The sequence below is a fragment of the Topomyia yanbarensis genome, chromosome 2, assembly GCF_030247195.1.
Source record: "Topomyia yanbarensis strain Yona2022 chromosome 2, ASM3024719v1, whole genome shotgun sequence".
NCBI lineage: Eukaryota > Metazoa > Arthropoda > Insecta > Diptera > Culicidae > Topomyia > Topomyia yanbarensis.
Genome location: NC_080671.1, coordinates 441,170,308 through 441,192,409, shown reverse-complemented (window position 1 = coordinate 441,192,409; position 22,102 = coordinate 441,170,308). Strand labels below are relative to the sequence as shown.

The 22,102-nt window shown below is 40.6% G+C and overlaps 2 protein-coding genes and 1 long non-coding RNA gene across 3 annotated transcripts; 2 read left to right on the top strand and 1 right to left on the bottom strand.

Annotated features, from left to right (window-relative positions):
* Positions 1 to 192: 192 nt before the first annotated feature.
* LOC131685625 (uncharacterized) lies at positions 193 to 2,421 on the bottom strand. Its single transcript, XR_009304851.1, has 4 exons — positions 1,286 to 2,421; positions 912 to 1,215; positions 657 to 821; positions 193 to 604 (listed from the first exon to the last, which is right to left on the bottom strand). It is a non-coding gene; the product is annotated as an uncharacterized LOC131685625 (long non-coding RNA).
* Positions 2,422 to 4,993: 2,572 nt separating this feature from the next.
* On the top strand, positions 4,994 to 6,311 carry LOC131681049 (uncharacterized). The gene has a single exon (XM_058961753.1). The coding sequence runs from the start codon at positions 4,994 to 4,996 to the stop codon at positions 6,059 to 6,061; it is 1,068 nt and encodes a 355-aa protein (XP_058817736.1). The 3' UTR covers positions 6,062 to 6,311.
* A 12,472-nt stretch (positions 6,312 to 18,783) lies between these two features.
* Positions 18,784 to 20,137, top strand: LOC131681048 (uncharacterized). Its single transcript, XM_058961752.1, has 2 exons — positions 18,784 to 18,900; positions 18,975 to 20,137. Exons 1-2 carry the CDS (start codon positions 18,807 to 18,809, stop codon positions 20,135 to 20,137), a joined length of 1,257 nt encoding a protein of 418 aa, XP_058817735.1. The 5' UTR covers positions 18,784 to 18,806.
* Positions 20,138 to 22,102: the final 1,965 nt, after the last annotated feature.

Below are 22,102 nucleotides of genomic sequence, written 5' to 3'. Positions count from 1 at the left end.
TCTGTCTGCGCCCTAGGTGAGCTTAAAAAATTGCTTGAAACATAGAACTTACTTCGCCCATATGCAGACGTAAATCCCCAATCGATCTGAAAACCTTACGTGTACGTTTCCAGTCTCAGAAAATCGATTCGTTCACTCAACCGTGCGACTATCACTTTGTCACCAGCGAGGTTTATGTTAGTTACCCCATTGTTGTGGTTGTTTTCAGCTTCATATATATATCCTGCAATGAAACGTCCGTCAATAGTTGTAATAAAAAACAAATGACTCCAAACAATTTACCTAAAAGTTACCAGTCGTTCCCTCCCAGAACTTTAAACGCCCATCTGCACACCCAATCTCTATGAGATCATCAAAAAAGTCCAGATACCAGATCGGCAAAGTCTGGTAACATTTCTTCCGCGCTGAACTTCCTCCTCCAGGTGGCTGAAAACATTCCCCAGCGCTCATCTGCTCTCGGGGTGGGCAGTTCCGGCATCAGGTGCAAAGCGTCGATAGTTTTAACCGAGTATAGCGTCGAAAAAGGATCGTTTCGCAGCACCTCCAGTATAATTCTACTAGATCTTTGCGAATAATTTCAATTAGCAAACTTGCATCCGCCGCGCTAAAAGATTAATCGGGTAATTTTAAAGCTGACACTAAATATTTCGACTTACTTGCATGCCTCTGCATTTTCCGTGGAGGAAGCTGTTTCTCCATATTCGCTTCAGCTCGTTTTTCTTCAGGAGCTATGGACTAGAAGGGTTTTCCGCATTCTCTTTCTCTGGACTGTCAGTCGCCGGTTCTGATTCCTTGTCCTTGGTCATACTCAGATCGCTAACCTATTTTTATAGAAAAGGAAAATTTAAATCCCATGGAACAATGATGGTTCTAAAAATAGTTTAGGTGGTTATGACAAAAAGAACACTTACGAGTGCAGAAATTCCCAGAACCTCCGCCTTTTTGACCCAGTTATCTGCATCGCTTGCCATCGCTTCGACCGGTTGCAATGTATGGGAAAACGTCCTGAATCCAAACGGGTACTGTCTCATCGGTGGTTTATGCCTGGCAAATCGCTGAATTTTGCTCAGAACGATCATGTGGAAAAAAAACGATGCCTTTTTTGTCTGCTCACTTCGCTGCCATGAAACCGACGATGAGTCCTTTTTCCAAATGAGTCACACGGTTGGCCCGAGTGAATATGTGCGTGTAGAATACGCTTCCATTATGTTTGTTCTGTAAATCAACAAGGACATCTAGACATGAAAAAGAATGTTGCAGGGGGAAGCTTATGGTAAAAACTTACCGAACGAGAAAGTCCTTTCCAAGTATCTTGCTGTTGTGTTTAATGTTGACGGTAACGAAGTCGGAAGCGACTCTGACCTATGAGATTTTTCTGTCCCCGAGCGCTATCAGCGGACACACTACGAATTTAACCGTCAAGTGGCTTCCACTTTTGCTGAGCTGGAAGCGGCCGCTCTGAATCTGTACAGCGACATCCTTTTGAACCACTTCGGATTCATGAACTATACACTATAATTATATTATACAATGGATTTTTTCATAACGTTTTCTATTCCCTAAAATCACGAACCGATCCAATGGCTAATGATTGTGTAGAACTAGGGGAAAGTAATAAAAACATGAACGACAGCGAGCAGGATAAATTCGAGGATTTGAACAATCAGTTAAGTCAGCTGTTGCGGGGTAACACATAACAGGCGCGTTCATCCGAGGTGAGATATAATTTCAAACTGTAACTGTAACTGGTGCCCGACGTCGACAAAAATCAGTCGTTAGTTTTCTGAGATTTTTTATGCAGAAAACTAAAATATTTAGAAGTGTCAAACAATCAAAAACAAATCTATCAGTGCAGCCAGTTTTAGCACAATTTCATCAAAGTATGCTGTCACTCTGACAGTGTACCTTTATGGGTGTACCTGGGTCATAAAATGTGTCCTCAAAAAATCGTCAGAGCATTCCGTATTAACATATTTGTATTTGGTAACCTGGCAGATTGCTGAATCAATTTCCGGATGATTTGATGTGGAAAGGTGAAGACATTTTCTAAAAAGGCCCATACGTAATAATATTGATCTTATTATATCTTATTATATGAAAATCGTGATTTTTTGGTAAGAAAAAAGAAATCGGTATTTTTAGTAACATTATTGGTATTGAAATTAAAAATCGGTTTAAATATCGATAAATCGGTATATTCTGCAACACTGTTTTGGGGTTCATCTACGTCAAAACAATGTTTTTGACAAATTGGAATGAACTCTTGGAGTTCATACCCAGTAAACGAAACGGCGAATAGCCAGATTAAAACAGATGCCGGCTAGCGGTAGGCTACTGGAACTATGTTATAGGCTACCCGCCGTAACTTTATTTCATATTCCCCACTCGAAGTTCATCCAAATGGTGAAAAAGTATGGAGAATCGAGGTAAAATAGGACAGGGGAATACAGAGTAAAATGGGCAGCTCGAAGAATTTTTGATTTTTTCAATAGTTAGAGACACCAAATTAACGTGACAGTATTCAGAATTGATCCAGCGATGAAAACGGAAGCTGTTCCGCATATAAATTTTTTTGACGAGAAAGGTCTATTACGTGGATTAAAAAGAAACTTGGAAGGTTATTCCAAATGAAAGACATGTTAGAGATTAAGCACTTCCTGGGAATGGAGAAAAATCGTGATTTGGAAAGCCAGACTATTGAAATTTCTCAAACAATATACGTGGAGAAACTTCTTAGTAGATTTAGGATGGCTGATTGTAAACCAGTGGGGACACCATTGGATATCAACACGAAATGGTCAAAATCTGAGGCAAAAATCACTGAAGAGCCATACAGAGAACTGCTGGGATGCCTACAATATCTTTCACTAACTTCTAGACCTGATATTTATGGCGAATGACCCACAGAGGTTAAAGCCACAAATAAACAACAACAACAACAACAACCTGATATTTGCTCTGCGGTAAACACCCTAAGCAAATATGCTAACTGCGCCACCGATTGGCACTGGTCAGGATTAAAACGAATATTGTGATATTTGAGGGGAACGAGCAACACAAAAATAATTTATTCATCAAATAGCGAATATCCAGCTTTAGTAGGATTTGCCGATGCAGATTTTGCAAATGATCCTGATGATAGGAAATCAGTTTCAGGATACGCATTTCTACTATACGGTAATCTTATTTCGTGGTCAACAAAACGACAACCGACTGTAAGCTTATCAACAAGTGAAGCAGAACTGATAACACTTTGCGCTGCTACGAAAGAAGGAGTGTGGTTAACACAACTTCTCAATGAATTGGATGTAAACTTAACACCATTCATCATAATGGAAGATAGCATCCCATGTATCAACATAGCACAGGAGCCAAGATCACATCAACGGATGAAACACTTGGATATCAAATACCTTTTCATCCGGGATCTCATCAAAAATGGTAGAGTAAAACTACAGTTCATCCCAAGCGTCGATCAACCTGCAGATGCCTTCACTAAGGGGTTACCTAAAAATATACACAGAAAGTTATTCGGTGTATTGTATGTGCAAATTGTGGGGAAGTGTTGAAAAAGAATATTTCGCAGTGATATACGTACGAAATATTCTTTGTATATAAACAATTTGCCATTCACGGGACGGCAGTTGACAGTAAGAACTGTCATACGGAACGTGCTATAAAAAGCTCTGAGATGTCATCTGACAGAACGTCATGTGACAAAAGCTTCAAGTGGGTAACTTGAGCTTTTGCATATGGACGCCGCGCATGGATGTGTTGTTTACTATAGGCAGAGGGTATGACAGGGTATGGCAGTCAATAAGGGACTGTGATAAACAGTGCATGAAATATCAATCGATATCGAACTATGTTAGCATTATATAACTTGACGAACAAGAATCAAATAAAGTTATCTCAAACCAACCTACAGAAATACTTCGTGTTTTCTTACGGTATTATCAACAGACTTTATTTATTTTGCACCATTGACAAGCTTTTGATTGCTACTCTCAATTGAGTTCCTCGACATAATACAAATGAACTCATGATGAATGAAGTTCATGTTCAACAATTCTCAGCGGTGGTTTGTTTAGCAGGTCAGTTGTATGAGCTCGAGTGCAACGAATGTTCATTTGTTGCATTCGAACTCACGTAACTCTGTTGTAAACAAACCACCAAAAATTGTCAAACAAAGTTCATAGGCTCATTTTGCAGGGTTACGTCGATTAGTGCAAAACCTAATCTCAATACGTAATATTTTGACGTAACTCGCGACGGTGACGTAGTTACCAAGACGAAACTTTTGATGGTATGTAGTTATCCATAGTTACAAGCTGCTAACAAACAGAAGTTTATTAATAAACATTCAACACTCTTGCAATCGTAATATTTGAAACATTGTTAAAAATCACAGAAAACTGATAATTTTGTTCACCTTTCACCTTTTCATCTGTAGTATTAAGCTTTGCTGCTCAGCAGACAAGCCTTGAAGCAGAATCGTTTTTGATGTTTAATTAAACGACAGGCTTACTTTGATTGAATCGTCGATGTCAGTGACATACGTACATCTAAGGCTATAATTATTGTTGCACAGGGTGCCAATTGATGGTCTCGAAATAGTAAATGGCAACAATGTTGGCGACAATCATTATTCTACAATATAAATACCGACAATGGATAACTGGCGCTAATAAGTTCCGAATTTGCTGTCACCTTAGATTCTCTCGACCATGGTTCAACTGAGAAAACTATACCGGAATTTCCTTCATTTTGATGTGAATTCAGACCAGTGCAAGTATTTGGCAAAGCTTCACAAGATTATTGGTGAGTCGGGGACATTGCTACGATATTCGACACTCAACGACTACTAAGTTTTTTTTTCTTTCCTTTGGTGACTTTAGGGTGCAATCTGACGGATCCGCTTGCCATTCGAATATGGAAAGTTTCGTTTGTGCTGTCGGTTTGCCATGCATTGTGTTTCTGGTATAGACTCTACATGGTGATTGAAAAAGACCTTGGTTTACCATATGTTGTATGTGCAGTCAATGCCGTCGGTGCATTCGCCTCCGGAGGAGTTCGGATGTCCGGGTTTGCTTATTTCTACGATAATTTCCGCCAATTTCGTGCATTCTTGGACAAGAGTTTGAAGTTTCAAAGAGATAGCTGCGAAGCGCAGCGCATTCGCAGAGAGCATTACGAAAGTAACCAAAAGTTTACCGTATTTATGTTCAGTGCGGGATTTTCGGCCATATTTATTTGGAACATGACAGACTATCGAGCGACCGATCAGTACCGAATTCCTTTCGAGCTAGCTTACTTGGATCCGCCGGTTAAAGCAACTGTCGAGACAGTTTTCGGATTATATCTACTACAACTTGCAGCTTACTTTTGGATTCCTTTCATTACGACTAGGGTAACGATGAAGATACTTCGAGCTGAGCTGATGGTGGTGAATATGGCTTACGAAGGGCTACTTCGTAGCGCTGTAAAAAACAGCAAGCTTTCGTCGACACTCGTTGCAACTACATCTACGTCTAACTTGGAGCAGATAGAAAAACGGTTATTCTGGATGTGCTTGGAGCGAGAGTTACGTACTATTGTGGCGCATCATAGAGAACTGCTGAACAATATATATCGAATTCGCAACTTAGCGAGTTGGTCGTTTTTAGCTGAAGTATTTGCCAGCGTATTGATAGCTTCGATTGGTGTCTTTATGTTCATACTTCTCAGAGAAGAAAGTCTGATGCTGGTCGGGATTTCGTGTTTGGTTATGTTGGAGAGCTACTATAACAGTTTGTTGGTTGAGGACCTGGAGGATACGCACTCGGCTACCAAGGATGCTCTCTATCGGCTTGAATGGCCTACTTTGTTACAGTACGATCGAATGTACGATAGAGAATACAAATGCATCCGTAGAACGCTACTGATTGTGATGATGAGATTTCAGGAAAGGCTGCATTTTCACTGTGGCGGTTTGTTCGAAATGTCCATGAAGATATTCTCGGCTACAGTGAAGACATGCTACACCATTCTTACGTTTTTGATGCGAGTTCAAGGATTTTAAACCCATTTTAAATATGCTTATTGTTACGACAGTTAATACAACATTTAAACAAGATTCACACAGTAACTCAGTAGCTAAGAGTTTTATTAAGTAGTGATAAAGCTTTCATGTTTATAAATTACCAACAGTGAGAATATAAAGTTGACAAAATATGCTGAACATGACTATTTTTAGGTGTGTTCGACCTGCAATATGAACATTTATTACGCATGTCGATATGTGTTGATGTGAAATTAATATGTTTATGCAAAATAATGGGTGTTCATGCTTCGGTTGAAAAAGATTTATTTGCCATGATGGGTGATGATTTTTTTAGAAATTTTTTCGAACGTCTGTTTGTCTGTGACTATATTTTTCATTTGAAATAAAGTTTGCAAAAATCGATCAAGAATTCGCTGGAAAATAGGTGTGATATTATTTTAGGAAATTTGTGAATACCCCGGTAGCATCAAGAACCGGCATAGGTGGCCAATGTGGTCAAAGCTATTTTTGATTGATCATTAATGATCTGTTGATGAATAATGTTGAACCCATTTTAATTTGTGTTACATCATTCGGACACTAGGGGCAGATCACTTGTGATGCATTTTAAAATATCAGCGAAATTTAATGCATCTTTTTCCATCAAAATAGAAATTGTTAACGTATTTTTCGTTGCGTGTAAAACGTCAAAACCCTACAAAAATGGAAATTAAATGCATTTTTTCTATTTTGATGCAAATTTGTTATACATTCTTGGAGTGATCTACCCCTAGTTCGGACATCATAGTGTTACCAGTTTATATGAGAATTTGCTGTGTGGCCGCACTGATCAAGCCGGAAGTCGGATCAACTAAAAATTCAATAGCAGCTTAGGGAAGCGTTATACCTGGAAACTAAGCTGAGGCAAATCGGTTCACCCATCTCTGATAAAATTGAGTGACATTATTTGCCACACACATAAACACAACAGCATGACTAAGCTGACCAACCGTACGGAAAATGGGAGGACAGTACGGATTTTTGGTCCTGTGTCCGGAAATAATACTTGTACGGATTTGTCCGGAATTTGTACGGAATTTCCAACTTCAGTGGAAGTGGAAGTACTCCCGGGACAACAAAAAATCTTCCACAAATGGAAACAGACTAAATAATGTTGCAAACTAGTTTCCCAGATTCCAGAAATGCAATTTTTGTTAGCAAATGGAAACCGGTGAACAAGAAGAGTGCTAAAAACTTGATTTTTGTAAAGTTTCTCATAAGCTGTGGAACTAAGCAAACTTTGCGATTTTTTCTAACATAAAAGAAAAAATTTAACTTTTATGTGTCTCGCTATCCGCCTCGACTAGTAGTTTAAGTCGTTCTCCCAAGTTGGGTGGTATTTTGAAAATCAGTGTCTAGCAGCCGACAAGTCGTTCTATCTAAGTCGAAACGCAATTTACCCGATTAATTTCCGTTATGAAAAATATAGCGCACGATTTACACATTTGGTTCAACTCAATTTGCCTCCTATGAAGGTATCTCAATATGATCCGAATTATACAATTTCTATTTTTAATCTTTTTCGGAACCAAATTATTATTAATTGAAAAATTATCTAACTTCGATAAAAGTGAAACAACTTCTAAAATGACTTCTGATTTTTATTAGGGTAACTATGACTATTGTTCCAAGTATTATAAAAAAAAGCTGAAATTTGAGACTGTGGACTAAATGAGTGACCGAAAATAAATGTCGTAAGAACAGAACATCTATCTAAATATATAAAAGTCAAAGTTTGTATGTATATGATTTATAGACTCCAAAACGGCTTAACCGATATCCGTAAAAATTTATATACAGTAGGTATTTGCTATGGGGCATGTTTGTGTGCTATTAGTTGAACATTATCTGCCCGCCAGATGGCGCTTTGGAACAAATTTGTGTTTTCCTCCTATTTCATTGAAAATCGCAGCAACGCGCGATGGGTATTAGCTAGTAAAATCTATATCTTATCTATCTATCTATCTATCTATCTATCTATATATATAAAAGTCAAAGTTTGTATGTATATGATTTATAGACTCCCAAACGGCTTAACCGATATCCGTAAAAATTTATACACAGTTGGTATTTGTTATGTGGCGTGTTTGTGTGCTATTAGTTAGAGATTATCTGCCCGCCAGATGGCGCTTTGGAACAAATTGTGTTTCGTTGAAAATCGCAGCAACGCGCGATGGGTATTAGCTAGTGCTTCATAAAACCCGCTTTAAATATATTAGAATGTTAAAATCGGAAGCTAAAAGAAGCTCTTTCATGTAACACCGGTATAAAATCCGTAATAAATATATTGAGTTTTTACAAAGGAATCTTCTTCATCCGACTTTCTATCTTGAATGTAACGTTATATGGATTTAGCCACAAGCCAATTATGCTGGAGGTTTCTTGCCAAGTGATTCTCATGCTGAAGGATCTCTGTCCGATTTTTATGCTTGATGTTTATATTCGATTTTAACATTTTAAGATAGTTGAAGTTACCAAGCATGTTCTATCCTTGCGACTTTAATTTTCGGTCGCTCAAATCTAAATATAAGATTCTTAAAAAAACGCTAAACAAACATTCTATAGTCGATCAATCGAAAAAAAGGTTTCGGACGGGTTAAAATGATTTGGGGAAAAACCGGTTACAACCCAAAAATAGAAACCTCAGCGATACATAATAGAATAGCGGCATAATAGGAATTGTGTTATATATCAGGCTCGTTTGTATCAACCGTCCATATTTACTGCTGTAAGATTTTGTGATGAGATTTGTTACTTCTATTTCAGTTATTGGGGTGATTTTATATTACGTGGATGCCTCTTTGGCCATAACCGGAAACTCTAGTAATATGGGAGACTCTCTTCTAGGATATGAACCATACATTGCAAATTAAATATCAGATTCAGAATCCACGCGCGATCGTTCAAGAATACACGTAAATATGCAACTAGCCACACGGTTATGAAACCGAATTTATACACGAGAAGTTTCATACACGCTAGCACACGCGACAAACACGTTCACATACAAACGCTTGAGCCCTTCGCGGTCATCCACGCATACCTACGCTTACGATATTGCAAACAGGATAACACTCCGGTGACTAAGTGAACGTTCTAGCACTTATAAATTTACAAACGCGGTCTCAAGAATGAGCCTACATACGCTTGCGTTCGCGCGATCATGAATTGGTTATGTCCGAAAATTCTTCCTCTCGGCCCTAGCCGCCTAGGTCCATGCCCTCAGCTGGACTAATCAGAAAAATGACGCTAATATCCACTAGACAATACGTTCCATGGCGACATGACCGGGAACTCTAGTGATAGAGTTGATAGTGATAGAGAACTCACTCTCTTCTAGCATCTGAACCATAAACTGAAAATTAAGTATTATATTTACGGTCCGTGCGATCATCCAAAAACACACGCAAATATGCAAATGGACACCCGGTTTTAAAATCGAATTTAAGCATGCGAAGTGACACGCTAGCACACGCAGCACACAAACATCTACGCGACAAACAAACGCTCACGCCATCGAACACAATAACATCCAAACGCTCGAGCCCTTCGCGAGGGTACACAAAGACGAACATACATTCGCGATCATCCATGTACAACTACGCCCAAGATTTCATAAACACAAAAACGACCCCAATGATTTAGTAACCCCTACAGCACTTCTAATCCGATTAACGCGTCTCAAGCGCACACAAATAAACGCTCATTCCAACGCGATCGTCAAGTTCATTCCACTGCACATCTGAACCGTACAGTCGATATCACAACCAGAACCACGGCCTGCTGCAATTGGACTGAAGCAGTGATGAGTGATTCTGATAGGGAGCCCTTCCGTGAACTCAGCTCTACAGCTCCCGTAGGAAAACTCTCGAAATAGAAAGAAAGATAACAAAATTTAAAATATCTATGAGAATCGTATTCTGTAATAAAATTATGTTTTTGTCTGCCAGTTAGTATGAAATTTAGGAACATATTTAAAGCAGTTAAGAGAAAAACATTTTTACCAATTACTTCTCCGCGATGCAATCACATTAAATATATTTTCATTCTCTTCAGATATTCGTTGTCAAAAAATAAAACTTAAAAAAATGAGTTTTTTTTGTAGTTTTAGTTTATAATATTTTTTTTTAATTTTTTGATAAATTCACAACTTTTTATATAGCATTTGTTTTTTTGCAAACAAGAGATTATTCCCTGCAATTTTTTCTCGAAGTGTTTTGCTGTGCAAAATACAGATCTCGAACCACATTTTTTTTAAACGATGTCTGCAAAAAATTTTAGGCCCTTTGAAAGTATTGCGATTGAATCAAAATGCTTTGCTTTGCGTGCAAAATGCTCAGAACCCATGCTGGTAAAACGTCTAATGTTTCAACTGTATCGAAGATGGTCGTTCGCGATTTTAAAGATTTTTGGGTGAATCTTGGAGGAATTACTGTATTGTAAAATCTGTCGGGAAGTGCCAATTTGAACAACAATCGCTGTAATATTTTAATTCTTGCCGAAGTGATCGTTTAGTGTCGAGATATCTGAATATTAAAAACAAAAGTGGAACTCTGGTCAAAGAACGGACTTCGAGTCTTTCCGTATTAGCCCGAGTTTTTGGAATATTTAGTTACAGGTTTCATAGCCTAGCCTTGTGAAAGTCACCTCTATCAGATGCCATCATATCAGGCATTCAATAATGATAATTTTCGATAGATTGCGCCAGGCAAACAAAATCATTTTGCAGAACAATCTACAACATGTCGTTGATCGTGAAGCACTATAATAAAATTCAATATCCTCGTGTTTATGGATAAAATCAAGATTCAACTGACCGATACGGCACCTCGAACTTGTGATACGGTCTTTAAAAGTATCGCTGTACAGAAAAGTGGAATCGTTACAAAGGATTACGCGGTAAGATTGCGTCCTTCCTACCTGATCCGACAATACAAAACACGACAGTATTATTTTACAAACAATGCTTTGCAGTTATCAATGACAGATTCCTACCTCCATATTCTATGATGAAACGGCTCACTATCATAAACAGTAACCGCAGTCGTTAAGAAAACTCATCTCTGACAATTAATATCAATACACAGTCTTCAATTCCGTTGTCTGATCCCCAAATGGTTGCCAACTTTGTGACACTTGTTCAGGCAATAACGGCACCTGCAAAACCGTAAAAACTGTGTGTAACTTCAAATCAAAAGCCAGAGTTCTCAGTTGGGACGAAGAAAGAAAGAAGATCCAACCATGCATGTACTGATGAGATGAATTCGAAACGCATAAGCATTTTATTTTTAATTTGTCGATTTGTATAGAACTCTGTTCATACGAACAGCTGTTTTTGTGAATTTGAAGTATACCCAGGTAACCAACAAGCATTAGTGTATGCAGTAAAGTAGCGTAAAATTTGCATTCCGGATGCTTCTTGCAGTATGCTGGCATTCGTTATGCATAACTGTTGTTGATCAGCATTTGAAAAACTGTTTAAAAACTTCTTGCCAGTAAGCAGCATTCTGAATGCACAACAGTAGTAAAAAAGCATTTTCATAGCACAGCAGTAATGTAGCCGTATATTTTGCCAAAAGCGACTTTTAAATAGCATTTAAAACGACTTAAGTGCTTATCAAGTAGCCGTTAAGACGCATTCAGCTTGCTTATTGGTTACCTGGGTAGAATACATCCTTTTTATTCTAAAATTTGAATTTGGAAAAAAAATCTGTGCACGTTTCGGGTCTTTGGTCTCTGTACTAAGATTCTAATCAAAATTCATAATTCCGGGATTGGATAATCGTGGATATTTAAATTCGAAACCTAATTATTTTGAACCCAATGTGCTGAGCAACAGTCTGTTATAATTTCGTAAGTTTATTTCGATCGGAATATCTAATTTTCTACAGAAACCCATATAATTTCAAAGAACCTTCCTGCATGGCAAGAAATTTCAGTTCGTTGTGAACTTAACATGAAGAATGTTAAAAAGAAGATATTTTCTGGATTTTTTAAAAACATAATGCGAAGAACGAAACGATGTCTCGGAATGGTCGAACTAGACTTAGATGGTAAACTAAATATAGTTTGGTTCCATAAATTATAATTGCAAATTAAATAACAAATGTACATGGAGGAAATTGATCAGGACACTAACACAGGCAACTCTGGCATATAATTTCTGTGCTTCATCACTTGCATTAAATCCAGAAAATATTTCGATTATAGAGGTTTTAACATTAGGACCATTTGCCTCTTTTTTCGTGGTAGAAAAATCTCTTTTGAAAAAACTGTAACCTTGTGTGCCGGATTTGGAATCGAACCGATCGATTTACCAACTACGCTATGCCAACCCCTAAAATCATTGTTAAAAATTCCATTGCCTGTAGTAAAATATAGTAAACAAGAGAATAGTATTTCTCAGTCTAAGAAATCAACCTCTGTGTTCTAAATTTTGAAATGAAATGTATACGGATGTTTCTTAGCCCACAGTTGGTCAGCTTAAGCATGACCAACAAAGTAGTGCCGTCGACTAGAAAGCCGCCGTGAAAGCATAAATCGGGTTTCGGGAGAAATTCCGCCACCGGGGAATTCTCCGTCGGTGTACACTAAGTCTACCGCCGGAGACCAGTTGAATAGTACGCGACGTAGCACCAAGGTTCGTGTCGTCGGGGTACCTGTGAACGGGACGTCAGGCTTCACGAGAATCACCGAACCCACCTCGACACCCTACCGAGTAGCTCGTGAGTATGGCTAGATCCATCGCCGGGGATTAGTGCGAGTAGATGGCGTCGAAGAGCCAGCAGTGGCTCGTTGGGGCGTCTGTGAACCGGAAGCTACGCTCCACCCGGAATCGCTGGACATATCGCAGCACCTACTGGCTGGCTGGGGACAAGATCAAGTAGATCGCGACGAAGCGGGGAGCTAAATGGAACACGGAAACGTACATCAGTATCGGGGGAAATCTATCGCCGGAGAATTCACAGTAGGGTAGATTCATCGCCGTGGTCTATCCGACTATATCGTGACAAAAAAGGGAGCTAATTGGCTCACGAAACAGACATCGCTAACGAGAGAAACTTCGCTCCCGGGGAACACTCAGTCGGAGTAGGGTAGTTCACCGCCGGATACTATCCGAGTAGATCTCGATAAAGCTGGGAGCCAATGGGCTCTGGGATGCTGGTATCGGTGTCGGGAGAAATTCCTTCGTCGGTGAACTATCAGTCGGAGTGAACTCACACCGTCGAGTAGATCACAATAAGGACGGGTGCTGAATGACTCACGCAAACAGGAGCTAAATGGCTCATGGAATCAGCAACGTAACAGATGGAGACTATAGAGGAGTCGAGCGTTAAATCAAAGTTCAAAGTTCTAACCATTTCATAAATCAAATGAGGCTCCGAGATAGAGCGAAAGAAAGAGATGCGACAAAAGCACAACAAGCCCCCACGAAGTAATTCCTTGATGTAGTTCCGTGGGGACGAAGGTCGAAAAAAGAGCAAGAAGTGTTTTAGTGGTCAGGCACGAACGCTAGTCATGAGTCCCACACAGTGCCAATACACTACAGGCCAGGCTATTAAAGCTTTTTAAACCTTACTAAGGGGGCAGCAGGGACAGGAAGGACAGAAATTCAGGGGCTTAACGACCCCCCCCTCCTTTGGACCTACCGCGAGTTGGGGAGCCTTGCTAGGATATGGTGGGTTTAGATTGGGTTCTGCTAAACCTCTAAAAAAACCATAATTCCGAAAGCAGCTCCGACGAAGTCTGCTAAGCTTCTGCTAAGGTCCAAAGATACCAGCAATCTAAGATCTTAGCAATAAAAGCATTCTTGCCTAACCGAAGTGCCAACTGGCCCATCAGGATCGACGCCAGTAACATGCTGATTACGGCATACCGGCCATAACGAACGTCAACGGACAGGACACGGATCACGAATAGGACGGCGACTTTGGGCTGACAGGCGTGCTGTTCTTCACCATGAGTAAGAATGAATGACACCGACTTGAAATAGCGAGTGGGCTAACAGCACGGCTGCCTCCGCCCCGTCAAAACCTCAACAGGTCTCCGCGGGGACGTTCAAAACTGGTCACCGTTTAGTTGGTGATACTAGATTCGGATGGACCACTTTCGATTTTACGCCGATCCGGCTCTAAACACTACTCCCCATGAAGGATAGTGTCAACCCTAGTATGACCTCCCCGCTCTCGTAGATAACCATGGGTTCACAAGCGGCGACTACGTACAACTAGTGGAAATATCGGCCCGGTGTTGGAACCCACCAGCATGGAGACATCCAAAGCGACTGCGTTTGCAAAGAGCGATAAGCTGCAGGTTACGCCACCGGTAGCCACAGAGAGTACCAGCAGCGGCTTGGTACAGAGTGAGCCACTAGGAAACCAACGTGAGATGGGGTAAACGGATCGAGTGTTCACCTCAAAATCAGGTAGCGACACTATCCAGAATGACTCGTGGGAAATCGTTTTTGACGGAGATGAGTAAAAAGGTCAACGAAATCTATGAGTTTGTAAAGGACTAGCACAATGTGCACTCCAAGGTGAAGCAGTTGGTGACGAATATTAAATCAGCTGTAACAGCTGCTTAACGTGAGCAGAAGGCGCCCTTGATGAGAGCGGAGTCAGCAAAAAAAACTCTGATGGAAGCCGCAGAACATGCGACGACAGAAACTGAGGTGACACCGAAGAGTCACCACAATACTTGCTCGGAAAAAAGAGTGAGGGACATGCCGGAGGAGTAAGAGGATCCGAAAAAGCAGAACAACAAGCTGGACGGCACTAGCGACCAGAAGAACATTGGGAAAAACCGAGGTTGGTGCATCGTGAAAAACCAGCAGGGGAAGCGGAGGGAACCGAAACAAAAGAAAGAACAGAAAAAGTAACAAGAGTAGAAAGAGAAACGTAAGCCATCTCGGGAGAAGTACAAGCGAACGATATGACGCCCTACGCCGCTCTTCTCAAGAAAGTGAGAGAGAACCCAGAGCTAAAGGAGCTGGGAGAGAACGTGTTAAAATGAGGCCCTCTCATAAAGGCGAGATGATCTTCGAGCTGAAGAAGGACCCTTCCATCAAGAGCTTGACCTATCTTCGTTGCAAATTCCTTGGGCAGCGAAGCGAACGTGAGAGCCCTGTCGCAGGAAGCCGTAGTCGAGTGCACGGGTCTAGACGAGATAACGTCGGTTGTTATAAGAGGAGACTTGAAAGCCTGGGCCGTGGAGTGGGGTTACAGCTTGTTGGGAGCCCTGGCGAAGCTGGATGTAAAACTGTGAACGGTTCCGCTAACGGGTGTTCAATAAAAAAATGAGCATTTTTTGACCATACTCCGGGCTGCCTGCCTAAAATCCGGAAGACGCATTCAGAGTGTATATGGTAACATTCCAGGAGGCTAGGGCCGCTTTCAAATGCGAGATAGTGCTAAGCAAGTTCACCTGCTACAAGAATCTGTGTAGACAGGATCCGCTAAGCTCTGGGGCAATGCTTATCGTGTCGTTATGGTCAAAATCAAGGGTCCAACGATGCCAGTCGAAAAATGCGCTGAAAAAATGAAGATTATCGTGGGGTTCTTTTCCCGAGGCACGACCCAACCGCATGGCCGCCAACACCGTACGTCGATGTAGACGATGGAAATTAGTCTCCCGCGACGAGCTCCTTATAGTAACAAAAGGGCTGAAAGCGAGGAAAGCTCTCAGTGGCACTGAAGACCGCGATCCTGGCGTTTCCGGACATATTCAGCATAGTCCTACAGAAATGCCTGGACTATGGCTATTTCCCGGATAGATGGAAGATCCAGAATAGAGTGACAAGAAAAAAATATGACCCCTATCGGGCAACCCCTGAGTCGATTCCTAGTCCCACCAGGAGTGCTTGCTCCAAATTTGAAGCAAATCGTACAAGTCTAGCTACCGGACCAACGTGCTTGAAATTTGTATGGGATTTTTCGATAATTTACATGTAGAAAACTCACTACCACGCATTTTCGCCACTAGGTGGCAATGTATGCATCGTATTATCACTGTAAGTGAAAATAAGAAAGATAATTTGATGGGCTACAAGTTTGTCGAAAACTGATAGTCAATTCGGCTTTGTTTTAGCGAAGTGATGTCTGAGTCAGTTTTGCATAGGGCCCAGCAGTGCATGGTTGTGTATCAGTACTCGATACGCATGAACTAAACATTTTTGTTAAATAATAGCTAGGTTTAGCTCAATAGTATGTTCAGAAGAGCTATAGTAAATAATATGAGTCATGTTTTGGTTAGAACATTTTAGTTTAACATGTTACCGCATAGAGAGCGCCAACACTAACTTTTCAACGGAGAGAGATACAAATAAGGTGTCTTCCACAAAGTTGTAGAACAGCAATTTTGCAATAATTCTTCCGAACATTTTGATATTCTATCTCTCTTCTATGAAAAGTTAGGGTTGGCGCCCTCTACGCGGTCACAGATGGAACTAAAATTTTCTAACCAAAACATAACTCGTATTAAAGGGCGAACACGAAATTATTCCGACACCGAAAATGTCATGCCAATTTTCTTATAATGTTTAAAATCAAACCAAAATTTTAGGGTAGTTTTATACATATATTTAGTCTATCGATGGAGCCTTGAGTGTAAAATTGAACGCATTTTCGCTTGATGCCCTCCATCAAAGTCTTTAGTGTCATCCGGCACCAGTTTCTCAGTTTTTTTCCATTTTCTTAACATGTCCTTCTCGTCTTTGACTGTTTTTTTTTTTTTTATTTCAATTATAGAGGTTTTAACCTTAAGGTCATTCGCCTCTTCGGGTTAGAAAAATCTCTTAGGAAAAATTTCTAACCCTATGTGCGGGGTCGGGACCCGAACCCAGGTGGTCTTTGACTGTCTTCTTGCTCTTCCGAAGTTCCCGCTTCATCATTGCCCAGTACAGCTTCACCGGGCGCAGCTCATACCACTCCAGGACACTTTTAGAATAGTGGCATGATGCCAAATCTGGCCAAAATAGCGGAGCTTCGTCGTGCTGCTGCAAGAACGGCAAAAGACGCTTCTCGAGGCACTCAGATTTGTAGATCTCGCCATTTACTGTGCCCTTTGTCACGAAAGGCTCACTCCTCAGTCCGCAAGAGCAGATGGCCTGCCAAATGAGATATTTGGAGGCGAACTTCGACATTTTCTTCTTCTTAAATTTGTCACATAGAACTTGCTCTTGCCGGTGAAAAACTCTAACCCCGGAATTTGCTTAAAATCGGCTTTTATATACGTTTCGTCGTCCATCACACAGCAGCCATATTTTGTCAGCATCTTCTCGTAGAGCTTCCGTGCCCGAGTTTTAGCCGTCGATTGTTGCCGCTCATCGCGGTTTGGGAAGTTCTGTACCTTGTATGTATGTAGTCCAGCTTTCTTCTTTGCATTCTGGACGTAGCTCTGCGACATGCCGATCTTTTCAGCCAAATCACGGCTTGAGACGTCGGGATTTACTTTAATCATCCGCTTCACTTTTCCCTCCGTCTTTTTGTTCTCCGGTCCCGGTTTTCTTCCAGCTCCTTTGCCGTGGTCCAACGTCAACTGCTTCAACACTCTGGAGACGGCTGAATGGTGAATGTTCAACATTTTTCCCAACTGCCGGTGCGACAGGTCAGGAAATTCCAGGTGTTTGGAAAGAATTTGTTCTCTCGACTCGCGTTGGTTCACCTCCATTTTCGTTGAATCGAAAAACACGACTTCGAGTTTGACAGCATGTAAACAATACACATCAATGAGAAAGTGTGCAAAATTTGGTTTATTTTTACCCAATTGTTAAAAATTTATGCCCTGTTGAATGTGTCGGAATAATTTTGTGTTCGCCCTTTATGTACTAAAATTCTTGTGAACTTACTATTGAGCTAAATCTAACTATTATTTCACAAAATTGTATAGTTCGTTGGAATCGAGCACTGATACACAACCATGCTCTGCTAGGCCCTATGCAAAACTAACTCAGACATCACTTCGTTAAAAGTTTAATAACTTCTTTTAACAAAGCCGGATTGACTAGCAGTCTTCGACAAAGTTGCAGACAGTTGAATTATCTTTCTTATTTTTACTTACAGTGATAATACGATGCATACAGTGCCACCTAGCGGCGAAAATCCGAAATCCCATACAACTTCAGGCACGTTGGTCCGGTAGCTAGACCTGTCCGATTTGCTTCAAATTTTGTGCAAGTACTCCTGGTGGGATAAGGAATCGACTCAGGGGTGCGCCGAATGGGTTTTCAAAAATTCATATTTTTTCTGGGCAGTCTAATCCAGAAGCTGGTTTTACTGCCAAACCCAGGGAAACCATCAGGAGATCCGGCATATACATGGTTACAAGATGAATGTTAACAAACAAAAGGCGATTTTAAAGTCTCGACACTCTTGTAATCGTAATATTTGAAATATTCTTAAAAATTATAGAAAACTGAAAATTTTGTTCACCTTTCATTATCATGTCGTTTTCGTATTTAGTATTCAAGCTTACTGTTCGGTAAACTAGCTTTGAAGTAGAATCGTCCTTGATGTTTGAATGAAACGACAGGCTTACTTTGATTGAATTGTCGATGTCAATCACATCCGCCTAAAGCTATAATTATTCTCGCACAAGGTGCCAGTTGATGGCCACAAACACTAAATGGCGACAATCGTTATTCTACGGTATAAATACCAATCGTGGATAAGCTGAAGCTTATTAGTTTCGAATTTGCTGTGTTTTTGGGTTTCCTCGACACGAAACCATGATTTCACTAAGAAAACTATACCGGAATTTCCTTCATTTTGATATGAATTCGGACCAGTGCAAGTATTTGGCAAAGCTTCACAAGCTGGTTGGTAAGTGAAAGACGTTTGCTACGATTTTCGACACTCAACGACTACTAAGTTTTTTCTTCCCTTTGCGAATTTAGGGTGCAACCTGACGAGCCCACTTGCCATTCGAATATGGAGAGTTTCGTTTGTGCTGTCGATCTGCCATGCGTTATGTTTCTGTTATAGGCTTTATATGGTGATCGAAAAAGATTTCGGGTTTCCCTATATCGTATGTGCGTTCAATGTCATCGGCGGATACGTCTCCGGAGCAGTTCGAATGTCCGGGTTCATTAATTCCTACAATGATTTCCGCAAATTTCGACAATTCATGGTCAACAGTTCGATATTTCAAAGAGATAGCTGCGAAGCGCAACGCATTCGCAGAGAGAATTACCAGAATAACCAAAAGTTTTCCGTATTTATGTTCATTGCGGGATTTTCGGCCATCTTCATTTGGAATATGACAGACTATCGAGCGACCGATCAGTACCGAATTCCTTTCGAACTAGCTTACTTGGATCCACCGGTTAAGGCAACTGTCGAGACAGTTTTCGGATTGTATCTACTACAACTTGCAGCTTACTTTTGGATTCCTTTCATTACGACTAGGGTGACAATGAGGATACTTCAAGCTGAGCTGATGGTGGTGAATATGGCTTACGAAGGACTGTTTTATAACGCTATGAAAAGCAGCAAATTTTTTTCGACCCTCATTGCAACTTCATCAACGTCTAACTTGAAGCACACAGAAAAACAACTATTCTGGGTGTTCTTGGAGCGAGAGCTACGTACTATTGTGGCTCATCATAAGGAACTGCTGATCAATGTATATCGAATTCGCAAATTAGCGAGTTGGTCGTTCCTAGCTGAAGTATTTGCCAGCGTGTTGATAGCATCGATTGGTGTCTTCATGTTCATGCTTGTCAGGGAAGAAAGTCTAGTGCTGGTCGGGATTTCTTGTTTGGTTATGTTGGAGAGCTACTATAACAGTTCGTTGGTAGAAGACCTGGAAGACACGCACCTGGCCACCAAGGAAGCTCTATATCAGCTCGAATGGCCTTCACTGTTACAGTACGATCGAATGTACGTTCGAGAATACAAATACGTTCGTAGAACGATACTAATCGTGATGATGAGATCTCAGCACAGGCTGAATTTTCACTGTGGCGGTTTGTTCGAAATGTCTATGCAGACATTCTCGGCTACAGTAAAGACATGCTACACCATTCTTACGTTTTTGATGCGAGTTCAAGGATTTTAGATCCGTTGAATATAATCTTATTGTTACGAAAGTTAATGCGATGTTTAATCACAGTAGCTCAGAAGTCAAGAATTTTATAAAGTTACAAACCACTACTATTTCCATTGGTAATAAAAACGAAATTTCCAGCAATTATATTTATGTTTAGTTTTATGAAATCTTTTTTTAGGAAAAAGTTTGTTACAAATACACGCTTCAGATGAAATCCTGAACAAGAGGACTACATTGGTCGACTATGTGATATCAGTGTTTGGAACAACTTTGTTGATATTAATAACAGTAACATGATTTTCAATAACCCTAAAATAAAATAATACAAATTGCATACTGATCTCATTTTATTATTTGTTCACTATTGAGTTTGAAGCTTGGGGCAGATCACTCTTGGAATGTATAACAAATTTGCATCAAATTTAAAAAAAAGGCGTTTCGTTTCCATTTTTGTATCACCTTCGCACTCCCTCGCAGAAAAGTCTGTTTAATAAACGCCTTACGCTGATCCACTTCATTCTGTGGGAGAGTGCGCTATTACACAAGAAAAACTGGTTGTTTCGGAAAAGCTGGAACAGTATTAACATGCGATTTGATGACAAGAAGCGAAAACGATTTATTTGTGCTTCTTGGACATTCGAGCGATAATGGTACAATAACGGTATTCACTTATGGCGATTTCGCTTGAACCTGAAACTGAGTCAGGTTCTAACCCCAACTGCTGTCAGTTCATACATTTTGACAGCAGTTGGGGTTAGGAACTGACTCAGTTTCGCTTCAAACGAAAACCACATTATTCGCACCTTCAGGACGCATACGTTTGACAGATCACCCAGTGGCAAAACGATGGGTGGGTTGTACGTTCGGTGAATGACGAGGGGACAGTCATTGATGATTACTAATTACTCCATATGTTTTGATCGCTTGGTAGATCGCTCCGTTTGCGCGACACTTAGGCAACTTTGATTATCTTCCTTTAGTACGGTTGCATCGATCTGGTTATCACCAAGATCGACCAGCAACATTCAGTCTCCAATCACGCGGTAGCGAATAACGCGCTTTGCTGCAATATAATCAGTCTCAGAAGGAGCACTGAACTTGCGACCAGGAATGGCAGCACTCGTCATAATGTGGGGGCAGGCACACTCTCCACTTCATCACGGAGAAAACCTTGGTCCATTGGTGTCTTGGATACCTTTGCTTCTGTCTTTTCTACCAGTTGGTCTATATAATTAATCAGACATACACTGTAAACGTTTTTCTTCTTTTGCACTTCTAGACCCAAAAAACATTTCGCATCGCCAAGATACGCAATGTAAAAACAATGTGTTTTTCGTGTATGCGAGCTATCACTTCCACACTCTCGCAACCAACGAACAGATCATTAACATAAACGATCAAATACACTCATTAGCGGTAGCCACGAAAAGACGCGGATCAGCAGCACTAGTCTCGAAACCTAGATTCGTCAGCACCTCCGTCAGCTTATCGTTTGGGCAGATTAGCCCATATAGGGGACCATTCATAAATTACGTAACGCAAAAATTGGCCAAACTTGACTCCCTCCTCCCACATGTAACAAATTGTCACAAATTTCTCTATCCCCCCTCCCCTATTAAGTAAGAAATTCCTCGAAAAAAAATTTAACGTAACAATCTAGCCTACTCCCCCAAATGTCACAACTTCTCGTACCTCCTCCCCCTCCCCCTGACCGCCTTACGTAATTTATGAATGGTCCCTATGCTCCTGCGCAAACGGCATACAAGCTCCTTCTTGCCGTTACACACGTAGCCTGGAGGTTGTCTCATGTAGATCTCCTGACTAATGTCTCCGTAAACACAGAAAACGTGCATTACCTAGCAGTAGGTAATTTTAAATCTGTGCATCCAACTTCCTCCGACGAAAAACGAAAGAGAGGGAGTCCAAATTTACCCAAAAATAATGAGATATTCCCCAAAGCCGACTAAACTTCAT

Excerpts from the sequence above, each read along its gene's own strand:
- LOC131681049 (XM_058961753.1), top strand. The coding sequence starts at position 4,994 with ATGGTGATTGAAAAAGACCTTGGTTTACCATATGTTGTATGTGCAGTC.
- LOC131681048 (XM_058961752.1), top strand. The coding sequence starts at position 18,807 with ATGATTTCACTAAGAAAACTATACCGGAATTTCCTTCATTTTGATATG. Across the intron at positions 18,901-18,974 it reads AAAGCTTCACAAGCTGGTTG|GGTGCAACCTGACGAGCCCA; the intron begins GTAAGTGAAAGA and ends TTGCGAATTTAG.